The 12,649-nt window shown below is 44.0% G+C and overlaps 1 protein-coding gene across 1 annotated transcript; it reads right to left on the reverse strand.

Annotated features, from left to right (window-relative positions):
• Positions 1–7,062: 7,062 nt before the first annotated feature.
• Positions 7,063–12,468, reverse strand: med28 (mediator complex subunit 28). The gene is made up of 5 exons (XM_090188442.1): positions 12,005–12,468; positions 11,101–11,167; positions 10,280–10,392; positions 9,602–9,685; positions 7,063–7,485 (listed from the first exon to the last, which is right to left on the reverse strand). The coding sequence occupies exons 1-5, from the start codon at positions 12,161–12,163 to the stop codon at positions 7,366–7,368; spliced, it is 543 nt and encodes a 180-aa protein (XP_090044568.1). The 5' UTR covers positions 12,164–12,468; the 3' UTR covers positions 7,063–7,365.
• Between the last annotated feature and the right edge of the window lie 181 nt (positions 12,469–12,649).

Raw genomic sequence — 12,649 nt, forward strand, 5'->3', positions numbered from 1 at the left:
CCTGACGTCAGGGGGCCGAGCGCGCGCTCTGATTGGCCCCGGGAATGGAGTGATGATAGTGAGACGCGGAGTTCCTAAAGCAACGACCAATCAGCGAGCAGCAGGGCTTTCATAACGTCAGAGCGTTATACAGACAGTAGGAGGAGAGAGGATGGGGTGGTGGGTGTGGGTGTGGGTGTATGAGCGTGTGTGTTCTGTAACCAGCAAACTTTACAAAGAGTAACAGAGGTGTCCATTGGTCTCTCTCTCCCCCTCCAGGGAGAGCAGGGGAGATCCATATTGGACCAGACCCATTATGGAGCACATATTGCTTCTAACCCAGCAGTAACCTACCTGATGGAGCACATATTGCTTCTAACCCAGCAATAACCTACCTGATGGAGCACATATTGGTTCTAACCCAGCAGTAACCTACCTGATGGAGCACATATTGGTTCTAACCCAGCAGTAACCTACCTGATGGAGCACATATTGGTTCTAACCCAGCAGTAACCTACCTGACGCAGTACATGTTGGTTCTAAACCAGCAGTAACCTACCTGATGGAGCACATATTGGTTCTAACCCAGCAGTAACCTACCTGATGGAGCACATATTGGTTCTAACCCAGCAGTAACCTACCTGACGCAGTACATATTGGTTCTAACCCAGCAGTAACCTACCTGACACAGTACATATTGGTTCTAACCCAGCAGTAACCTACCTGACACAGCACATATTGCTTCTAACCCAGCAGTAACCTACCTGATGGAGCACATATTGCTTCTAACCCAGCAATAACCTACCTGATGGAGCACATATTGGTTCTAACCCAGCAGTAACCTACCTGATGGAGCACATATTGGTTCTAACCCAGCAGTAACCTACCTGATGGAGCACATATTGGTTCTAACCCAGCAGTAACCTACCTGACGCAGTACATGTTGGTTCTAAACCAGCAGTAACCTACCTGATGGAGCACATATTGGTTCTAACCCAGCAGTAACCTACCTGATGGAGCACATATTGTTTCTAACCCAGCAGTAACATACCTGACGCAGTACATATTGGTTCTAACCCAGCAGTAACCTACCTGACACAGTACATATTGGTTCTAACCCAGCAGCAACCTACCTGACACAGCACATATTGGTTCTAACCCAGCAGTAACATAGCTGACAGAGTACATATTGTTTCTAACCCAGCAGTAACCTACCTGATGGAGCACATATTGGTTCTAACCCAGCAGTAACATAGCTGACGGAGTACATATTGGTTCTAACCCAGCAGTAACCTACCTGATGGAGCACATATTGGTTCTAACCCAGCAGTAACCTACCTAACACAGTACATATTGGTTCTAACCCAGCAGTAACCTACCTGATGGAGCACATATTGGTTCTAACCCAGCAGTAACCTACCTGACGCAGTACATGTTGGTTGTAACCCAGCAGTAACCTACCTGATGGAGCACATATTGGTTCTAACCCAGCAGTAACCTACCTGACGCAGTAGATGTTGGTTCTAACCCAGCAGTAACCTACCTGATGGAGCACATATTGGTTCTAACCCAGCAGTAACCTACCTGACGCAGTACTTGTTGGTTCTAAACCAGCAGTAACCTACCTGATGGAGCACATATTGGTTCTAACCCAGCAGTAACCTACCTGACGCAGTAGATGTTGGTTCTAACCCAGCAGTAACCTACCTGACGCAGTAGATGTTGGTTCTAACCCAGCAGTAACCTACCTGACGCAGTAGATGTTGGTTCTAACCCAGCAGTAACCTACCTGACGCAGTAGATGTTGGTTCTAACCCAGCAGTAACCTACCTGACGCAGTAGATGTTGGTTCTAACCCAGCAGTAACCTACCTGATGGAGCACATATTGGTTCTAACCCAGCAGTAACCTACCTGACGCAGTAGATGTTGGTTCTAACCCAGCAGTAACCTACCTGATGGAGCACATGTTGGTTCTAACCCAGCAGTAACCTACCTGATGGAGCACATATTGGTTCTAACCCAGCAGTAACCTACCTGATGGAGCACATGTCGGTTCTAACCCAGCAGTAACCTACCTGACACAGCACATATTGGTTCTAACCCAGCAGTAACCTACCTGATGGAGCACATATTGGTTCTAACCCAGCAGTAACCTACCTGACACAGCACATATTGGTTCTAACCCAGCAGTAACCTACCTGATGGAGCACATATTGGTTCTAACCCAGCAGTAACCTACCTGATGGAGCACATATTGGTTCTAACCCAGCAGTAATACACCTGAACCAATCAAACTGTTGAATAGTGACTAGAGGTCGACCAATTATGATTTTTCAACCCCGATACCGATACGATTATTGGAGGACCGAAAAAAGACGATACCGATACGATTATTGGAGGACCATAAAAAGACGATATCGATTAATCGGCCGATTTTGTATTTTTTGTTGTTGTAATAATGACAATTACAACAATACTGAATGAACACTTATTTTAACTTCATATAATACATCCATTTAGCCTCAAATAAATAATGAAACATGTTCAATTTGGTTTAAAAAATGAAAAAACAAAGTGTTGGAGAAGAAAGTAAAAGTGCAATATGTGCCATGTAAGAAAGCTAACGTTTCAGTTCCTTGCTCAGAACATTTGAAAGCTGGTGGTTCCTGTTGCATCTCTAGGGGCGCTATTTCATTTTTGGATAAAAAACGTTCCCGTTTTAAGCGCGATATTTTGTCACGAAAAGATGCTCGACTATGCATATTCTTGACAGTTTTGGAAAGAAAACACTCTGAAGTTTCAGAATCTGCAAAGATATTGTCTGTAAGTGCCCCAGAACTCATTCTACAGGCGAAACCAAGATGAAACGTCAAACAGGAAATGAGCAGAATTTCTGAAGCTCTGTTTTCTAATGTCTCCTTATATGGCTGTGAATGCGACAGGAATAAGCTTAGACCTTCTGCCGTTTCCCCAAGATGTCGGCAGCATTGTGACGTATTTGTAGGCATATCATTGGAAGATTGACCATAAGAGACTACATTTTCCAAGTGTCCGCCTGGTGTCCTGCGTCGAAATTGGTGCGCAAAGCCAGGTGCAAGTATTTTTCCATTTGATTGAGAGGAGAAACCATGCTTTCACGAACGATATATCATCGAAGAGATATGTGAAAAACACCTTGAGGATTGATTCTAAACAAAGTTTGCCATGTTTTCAGTCGATATTATGGAGTTAATTTGGAAAAAAAGTACGCGTTTTGAGGACTGAATTTTCGGGGTTTTTTGGTAGCCAAATGTGATGTACAAAACGGAGCTATTTCTAATACACAAAGAATCTTTTTGGAAAAACTGAGCATTTGCTATCTAACTGAGAGTATCCTCATTGAAAACATCAGAAGTTCTTCAAAGGTAAATTATTTTATTTGAAGGCTTTTATGTTTTTGTTGAAATGTTGCGTGCTGGATGCTAACGCCAATGCTAACGCTAAATGCTACGCTAGCTAGCTACTTTTACACAAATTATTGTTTTCCTATGGTTGAGAAGCATATTTTTAAAATCTGAGATGACAGTGTTGTTTACAAAAGGCTAAGCTTGAGAGATGGCATATTTATTTCATTTCATTTGCGATTTTCTTGAATAGTTACTGTTGCGTTATGGTAATGAGCTCGAGTCTGTATTCACGATCCCGGATCCGGGATGGGGAGATCAGAAAGGTCCTTTTAACATGAGTCTTCAATATTCCCAGGTAAGAAGTTTTAGGTTGTAGTTATTATAGGAATTATAGGACTATTTCCCTCTATACCATTTGTATTTCATTAACCTTTGACTATTGGATGTTCTTATAGGCACTTTAGTATTGCCAGTGTAACAGTATAGCTTCCGTCCCTCTCCTCGTCCCTACCTGGGCTCGAACCAGGAACACAACGACAACAGCCACCCTCGAAGCAGCGTTACCCATGCAGAGCAAGAGGAATAACTACTAGAAGGCTCATAGCGAGTGACGTTTGAAACGGGTTACACCAGCCTCATCTCGGAGTTGATAGGCTTGAAGTCATAAATAGCCCAATGCTTGAAGCACAACGAAGAGCTGCTGGCAAACACAGGAAAGTGTTGTTTGAATTAATGTTTACGAGCCGTAAAGCTGCTGTTTACCATCAAATCATAGACTTAGTTAAAACATGATAACACACAGAAATACGAGCCTTTGGTCATTAATATGGTCGAATCCAGAAACTATCATTTCGAAAACAAAACGTTTATTCTTTCAGTGAAATACGGAACCGTTCTGTATTTTATCTAACAGGTGGCATCCATCAGTCTAAATATTCCTGTTACACAACCTTCAATGTTATGTCATAATTACGTAAAATTCTGGCAATTTGTTGGCAATGAGCCAGGTGGCCCAAACTGTTGCATATACCCTGACTCTGCGTGCAATGAACACAAGAGAAGTGACACCATTTCACCTCAAATCAAAATACATCAAATCAAATCAAATTGATTTGTCACATTCAGTGCTAGTGTTAAAAAAAGTTTGAAATATCCAATAAATGTCGTTCCACTTCATGATTGTGTCCCACTTGTTGTTGATTCTTCACAAAAAAATACAGTTTTATATCTTTATGTTTGAAGCCTGAAATGTGGCAAAAGGTCGCAAATTTCAAGGGGGCCGAATACTTTCGCAAGGCAATCAAATCAAATCAAATCAAATTTATTTTATATAGCCCTTCGTACATCAGCTGATATCTCAAAGTGCTGTACAGAAACCCAGCCTAAAACCCCAAACAGCAAGCAATGCAGGTGAAGAAGCACGGTGGCTAGGAAAAACTCCCTAGAAAGGCCAAAACCTAGGAAGAAACCTAGAGAGGAACCAGGCTATGTGGGGTGGCCAGTCCTCTTCTGGCTGTGCCGGGTGGAGATTATAACAAAACATGGTCAAGATGTTCAAATGTTCATAAATGACCAGCATGGTCGAATAATAATAAGGCAGAATAGTTGAAACTGGAGCAGCAGCACAGTCAGGTGGACTGGGGACAGCAAGGAGTCATCATGTCAGGTATTCCTGGGGCATGGTCCTAGGGCTCAGGTCCTCCGAGAGAGAGAAAGAAAGAGAGAATTAGAGAGAGCATATGTGGGATGGCCAGTCCTCTTCTGGCTGTGCCGGGTGGAGATTATAACAGAACATGGCCAAGATGTTCAAATGTTCATAAATGATCAGCATGGTCGAATAATAATAAGGCAAAACAGTTGAAACTGGAGCAGCAGCACAGCCAGGTGGACTGGGGACAGCAAGGAGTCATCATGTCAGGTAGTCCTGGGGCATGGTCCTAGGGCTCAGGTCCTCCGAGAGAGAGAAAGAGAGAAGGAGAGAATTAGAGAACGCACACTTAGATTCACACAGGACACCGAATAGGACAGGAGAAGTACTCCAGATATAACAAACGGTCCCAGCAATGTACACATGGTTAGCAGATGTTAATGCGAGTGTAGCGAAATGCTTGTGCTTCTAGTTCCGACAATGCAGTAATAACCAACGAGTAATCTAACTAACAATTCCAAAACTACTACCTTATACACACAAGTGTAAAGGGATAAAGAATATGTACATAAAGATATATGAATGAGTGATGGTACAGAGCGGCATAGGCAAGATACAGTAGTTGTCTGTGATGTGTACGCCGAGGAACTTAAAACTTACTACCCTCTCTACTGCTGTTCCATCGATGTGGATAGGGGGGGGTGTTCCCTCTGCTGTTTCCTGAAGTCCACAATCATCTCCTTAGTTTTGTTGACCTGGTTAATATTGCCTGCTAACCTACATTTATTTTAGCTAAATATGCAGGTTTAAAAATATATACTCCTGTGTATTGATTTTAAGAAAGGCATTGATGTTTATGGTTCGGTACAGTCGTCCAACGATTGTGCTTTTTTCGCAAATGCGCTTTTGTTAAATCATCCAATGCGAAGTTATAACTAGTGATTATGATTGATTGATTTTTATAAGATAAGTTTAATGCTAGCTAGCAACTTACCTTGGCACCTACCGCATTCGCGTAACAGGCAGGCTCCTCGTGGAGTGCAATGAGAGGCAGGTAAATAGAGCGTTGGACTAGTTAACTCTAAGGTTGCAAGAACAAAAAATCCCAGAGCTGACAAGGTGAAAAGGCTGTTGTTCTGCCCCTGAACAAGGCAGTTAACCCACCGTTCCCAGGCCGTCATTGAAAATAAGAATGTGTTCTTAACTGACTTGCCTAGTTAAACAAAGGTAAAATATATACCTTTTTTTTTTTTTTTTAATCGACACACAAAATTACCGATTTCCGATTGTTATGAAAACTTGAAATCGGCCCTAATTAATCTGCCATTCCGATTAATCGGTCGACCTCTAATGGTGTCATCACAAGATCTATACAGAACACACGGTCACATAAACCAATTCTCTCAGTCACATAAACCAATTCTCTCGTTCACCGTCAGATCAACGTCTGTCCATAATGTTTTCGCCTCCAAAATCATTGGCACCTTGACAAAGACTAACTAAAAAGATGTTAAATAATTTCGACATCTTTCTTAGATTGATTTTCGTTCTGATCCAAACTCATTTATTCTGTCAGGACAAAACAGGTGGTGTTCTGATCCAAACTCATTTATTCTGTCAGGACAAAACAGGTGGTGTTCTGATCCAAACTCATTTATTCTGTCAGGACAAAACAGGTGGTGTTCTGATCCAAACTCATTTATTCTGTCAGGACAAAACAGGTGGTGTTCTGATCCAAACTCATTTATTCTGTCAGGACAAAACAGGTGGTGTTCTGATCCAAACTCATTTATTCTGTCAGGACAAAACAGGTGGTGTTCTGATCCAAACTTATTTATTCTGTCAGGACAAAACAGGTGGTGTTCTGATCCAAATTCATTTATTCTGTCAGGACAAAACAACAGGTGGTGTTCTGATCCAAACTCATTTATTCTGTCAGGACAAAACAGGTGGTGTTCTGATCCAAACTCATTTATTCTGTCAGGACAAAACAGGTGGTGTTCTGATCCAAACTCATTTATTCTGTCAGGACAAAACAACAGGTGGTGTTCTGATCCAAACTCATTTATTCTGTCAGGACAAAACAACAGGTGGTGTTCTGATCCAAACTCATTTATTCTGTCAGGACAAAACAGGAGGTGTTCTGATCCAAACTCATTTATTCTGTCAGGACAAAACAGGTGGTGTTCTGATCCAAACTCATTTATTCTGTCAGGACAAAACAGGTGGTGTTCTGATCCAAACTCATTTATTCTGTCAGCACAAAAAACAACAGACTCAGAAATATTTACACAAGTCAAAAAGAAAACAAAGATGATGTCCTTTCCAGAAGAGAGAGAGGTGTGTGTGTGTTAGGTCTGTTTGAGTGGTGCAGCAGGTAGACTAGCTGAGGCCTGTTCCAGGAAGGCCAGGGGTCCAGGTGGAGGGAGATCTGACGGTTTACGATGCTGGACACTGACATCCTCTAGAACCTACAGACAGAACAGACATGATATTAACTACAGACAGACATGATATTAACTACAGACAGACATGATATTAACTACAGACAGACATGAAATTAACTACATACAGACATGAAATTAACTACAGACAGACATGATATTAACTACAGACAGACATGTTATCATGATGCTGGACCAGACATGATATTAACTACAGACAGACATGATATTAACTACAGACAGACATGATATTAACTACAGACAGACATGATATTAACTACAGACAGACATGATATTAACTACAGACAGACATGTTATCATGATGCTGGACCAGACATGATATTAACTACAGACAGACATGTTATCATGATGCTGGACCAGACATGATATTAACTACAGACAGACATGTTATCATGATGCTGGACCAGACACATTACCTAGAGACCTGACATTATGTCACCTATATATCTTAAAGGACCGCATTTTCATCAATTTGATATATTCTTGAAGCCCATTCAAAAACAGAATGAGACAGGATATAGGAAGTGATGCGGCACTGAGCCAGCAAAGTAGACCACGGTCTTTCCTCAATTAGATTTAATCAACTCCTCCGTCCGCTCTCGTCTCCTTTCCAAAAAGGTCAAAGGTAATTCGAGGGGCGGTGGCGAGGAGGGAAAGTGGACTAAAACGCGCTTGTATGAAATGAGACTCCTCCACAGGTAAATGATGTTTCCAGGGGTCGTAACATGAATGGTGTAAAGTGATAGACTAGTGTATCTAGTTGTACAAGACATTTCAGGATAAAAGGAGAAGTAGCGTATCATTTCATTTCTGCTTCCTGGCCAAAAGGAGGCTATGGAGGACTCTACTTCCTGGTCTAAAGGAGGCTATGGAGGACTCTACTTCCTGGTCTAAAGGAGGCTATGGAGGAGGGGAGGACTCTGCTTCCCAGTTAAAAGGAGGCTATGGAGGACTCTACTTCCTGGTCAAAAGGAGGCTATGGAGGACTCTACTTCCTGGTCAAAAGGAGGCTATGGAGGACTCTGCTTCCTGGTCAAAAGGAGGCTATGGAGGAGGGGAGGACTCTGCTTCCTGGCCAAAAGGAGGCTATGGAGGACTCTACTTCCTGGTCAAAAGGAGGCTATGGAGGACTCTACTTCCTGGTCAAAAGGAGGCTATGGAGGACTCTACTTCCTGGTCAAAAGGAGGCTATGGAGGAGGGGAGGACTCTGCTTCCTGGTCAAAAGGAGGCTATGGAGGAGGGGAGGACTCTGCTTCCTGGTCTAAAGGAGGCTATGGAGGAGGGGAGGACTCTGCTTCCCAGTTAAAAGGAGGCTATGGAGGAGGGGAGGACTCTGCTTCCTGGCCTAAAGGAGGCTATGGAGGAGGGGAGGACTCTACTTCCTGGTCTAAAGGAGGCTATGGAGGAGGGGAGGACTCTGCTTCCCAGTTAAAAGGAGGCTATGGAGGAGGGGAGGACTCTGCTTCCTGGTCTAAAGGAGGCTATGGAGGAGGGGAGGACTCTGCTTCCTGGTCTAAAGGAGGCTATGGAGGAGGGGAGGACTCTACTTCCTGGTCTAAAGGAGGCTATGGAGGAGGGGAGGACTCTACTTCCTGGTCTAAAGGAGGCTATGGAGGAGGGGAGGACTCTGCTTCCCAGTTAAAAGGAGGCTATGGAGGAGGGGAGGACTCTGCTTCCTGGTCTAAAGGAGGCTATGGAGGAGGGGAGGACTCTACTTCCTGGTCTAAAGGAGGCTATGGAGGAGGGGAGGACTCTACTTCCTGGTCAAAAGGAGGCTATGGAGGAGGGGAGGACTCTGCTTCCCAGTTAAAAGGAGGCTATGGAGGAGGGGAGGACTCTGCTTCCTGGTCTAAAGGAGGCTATGGATGAGGGGAGGACTCTACTTCCTGGTCTAAAGGAGGCTATGGAGGAGGGGAGGACTCTGCTTCCTGGTCTAAAGGAGGCTATGGAGGAGGGGAGGACTCTGCTTCCTGGCCTAAAGGAGGCTATGGAGGAGGGGAGGACTCTGCTTCCTGGCCTAAAGGAGGCTATGGAGGAAGGGAGGACAGCCTTCTGTTGGCCTACTAACACATTTACACACTCCTCAACAACTTATGAGTTTCCGGGTCACGGAGGACGTACCTGCTGCCAGTGGTGCAGCTTAGACAGGTGTTTCTGAACAAGCAGCTCTTTCCTCTGGAGTTCATTCCGCAGCTCAGACACATCCTGGAGAGAAGAGAGAGAGAAGAGATGGACTAGCTGTTAACAGCAGAGGGAGGCTGTCCTAACACCAGAATAGACAAGAGATGGACTAGCTGTTAACAGCAGAGGGAGGCTGTCCTAACACCAGAATAGAGAAGAGATGGACTAGCTGTTAACAGCAGAGGGAGGCTGTCCTAACACCAGAATAGAGAAGAGATGGACTAGCTGTTAACAGCAGAGGGAGGCTGTCCTAACACCAGAACATGCCCATACTGGTGAAGTTCCCCATACATAGAGCTCCAGGGTGAATTTTCCCCTTAGGCACAGATCTAAGGTAAGCCTCCCCTCCCCCAATCCTAACATTAACCATTAGTGGGGGAAATGTAACACTGACCCAAGATCAGCATCTAGGGGCGACTTCACCCTAATCCATATAGAACCATCAAATTCTAAAACCCATTTCCACTGGTTTTTCTCTCCCATTGTTCCCCTCTAATCAGGGACTGATTTAGACCTGGGACACCAGGTGAGTGATTCCCCTCTAATCAGGGACTGGTTTAGACCTGGGACAGCTGGTAGGGTAAGAATTGAATACCCCTGGTATACAGTATCATCTACCTCTTTGACCACCTGGTCGGGTTTCTGGACTGATAACTGAAGACGCTTCTGCAGGAAGAAACATTCTGTCTGTCTGGCGACATCCAAAAACTTCTGAATACACTGATCCACACCTGGGGAGACAGACAGGTTAAAGAGAGAGAGAGAGAGAGAGAGAGAGACAGGTTAGAGAGAGAGAGAGAGAGACAGAGAGACAGACAGGTTAGAGAGAGAGAGACAGACAGGTTAGAGAGAGACAGACAGAGAGACAGACAGGTTAGAGAGAGAGACCGACAGGTTAGAGAGAGAGGTTAGAGAGAGACAGGTTAGAGAGAGAGGTTAGAGAGAGACAGGTTAGAGAGAGAGAGAGAGAGACAGAGAGAGGTTAGAGAGAGAGACAGACAGGTTAGAGAGAGAGACCGACAGGTTAGAGAGACAGACAGGTTAGAGAGAGAGACAGAGAGGTTAAAGAGAGAGAGAGACACAGACAGACATGCAAGTCAGTTCATTTTTAGCTAGATCAGCAAAGTAATGAAATAAATATATTTTTAATGAATGTGTTTCAAAATGTTTAATATGCAACTAGCTAACTGCCCCAAGGCTAGCCAACTCTCCTCCTGAATTACTGAGTGTGCAGGATTTTGCTACAGCCCTGTTGTAAAACACCTGCTTCTACCAACCAGCTGCTCATCTGGACCCTGATTGGCTAAATCAGGTGTTAAAACAGGGCTGGAGCAAAACCATTAATACCCTGTCGCTATCCAGGAGGATGGTTGTTGGTCACCTAGGAGCTCGTCTGGGAATACGGTGCCCTTTTGGGTCGTGAACTTTACTGGTCTCACCTGTCCGAATTTCCTCCTGGTCGGTTCCGTTCACGTAGTCTTGACTCACTAGGGACGCAAAGCAAGCCTGCTGACACAAGACAACTGGTTAACAGTTCACTACTAACACTTAGCTAGCTTCAGTAAGGCCAGACCAGAGATAAAATGTACTTAGCTAGCTATAACATGACATTGAGTTACATATGAGTGCTAGTTGTGGAAAGACAGTAAAACATGAGACGCAAAGTATGCTTGCAGCCCAGGTTGGTGGCACTTTAAATTGGGGCGAACGGGCTCGTAGTAATGACTAGAGCGTAAATCAATGAAATGGTATTAAATACATCAAACACAGTGCCATTCGCATTGGTTTGGTTTCCAGGTGTTTGATGCCATTCGCTCTGTTCCAGACATTATGATGAGCCGTTGTCCCCTCAGCAGACTACACTGCTCTCTGCACAACAACAACAATGTAGCTGGCTAACGCTAGTAACACTAGTTCATTCCGTTAGCTATACCACGGCTAGCTAGTATCATTACGTTAGCTTAGCTAGTATCATTACGTTAGCTATACCACGGCTAGCTAGTATCATTACGTTAACTATACCACGGCTAGCTAGTATCATTACATTAGCTATACCACGGCTAGCTAGTATCATTACATTAGCTATACCACAGCTAGCTAGTATCATTACGTTAACTATACCACGGCTAGCTAGTATCATTACGTTAACTATACCACGGCTAGCTAGTATCATTACATTAGCTATACCACGGCTAGCTAGTATCATTACATTAGCTATACCACAGCTAGCTAGTATCATTACGTTAGCTATACCACGGCTAGCTAGTATCATTACATTAGCTATACCACAGCTAGCTAGTATCATTACGTTAGCTATACCACTGCTAGCTGTTGCTCTCGTACCTCGAAAGAAGCCTCCAGGTCGTCCACCAGAGTGTTGGGGCCCTGGACCCTGTTCCCCGGAGCTCCAGACAGTAGTCCCGGCTGACCCGGGCCGCCGACAGGGTGAGGACCAGCGGACTGCTGGCCGGGGAACATCCCGCTGCCCATGGAGGAAGACATCCTGGATGGTTGTTTGCAGTGGTGACAACTAAATGACGTTGTGATGTCATTGCGTGATAACGTAAAATCTGCGCCATTACGTATAATACGCAATAACGTTAATCAAATTGACTGGCAATTTTGTTTAGGTGCAGAGTCCCACTCTTTTCTGTACTTCTTCTGGCTGTACACTATTGATTTAGATATGTTGATTGATGTTGTAAGTTCTGTTCAAGATCAAACATTCGTGAGCAACTATATTCATTGGGTTTGCTGCAGGCGTCACTCACAATGCACTATTGCAGCCAGCCTCGTGTGACAGATAAAATCGTTTTTTTCAGAGGGGGAAATGCGTGCGTTTGAGTAACTTTTCAAAAGTTGCTAAAAGTTCCAAACTGATTTTTAAAAGTAGCTAAATTTGTTGCTAGGTGCTGTTTGAAAAAAAAAGTTGCCAGGGTAGTCTGAAAAGTTTCTAAATATAGCAACTAGGACATGCCACACTGGCTG

Source organism: Oncorhynchus mykiss, chromosome 10 (assembly GCF_057628025.1).
Source record: "Oncorhynchus mykiss isolate SJ-2025 chromosome 10, ASM5762802v1, whole genome shotgun sequence".
Taxonomy (NCBI): Eukaryota; Metazoa; Chordata; class Actinopteri; order Salmoniformes; family Salmonidae; genus Oncorhynchus; species Oncorhynchus mykiss.

Coding starts and splice junctions, on each gene's coding strand:
- med28 (XM_090188442.1), bottom strand. CDS start 12,163: ATGTCTTCCTCCATGGGCAGCGGGATGTTCCCCGGCCAGCAGTCCGCT. Junction 10,393..11,100: donor CCAGGAGGAAATTCGGACAG/GTGAGACCAGTA, acceptor CTGTCTCCCCAG/GTGTGGATCAGTGTATTCAG. Junction 9,686..10,279: donor CCGACCAGGTGGTCAAAGAG/GTAGATGATACT, acceptor TCTTCTCTCCAG/GATGTGTCTGAGCTGCGGAA.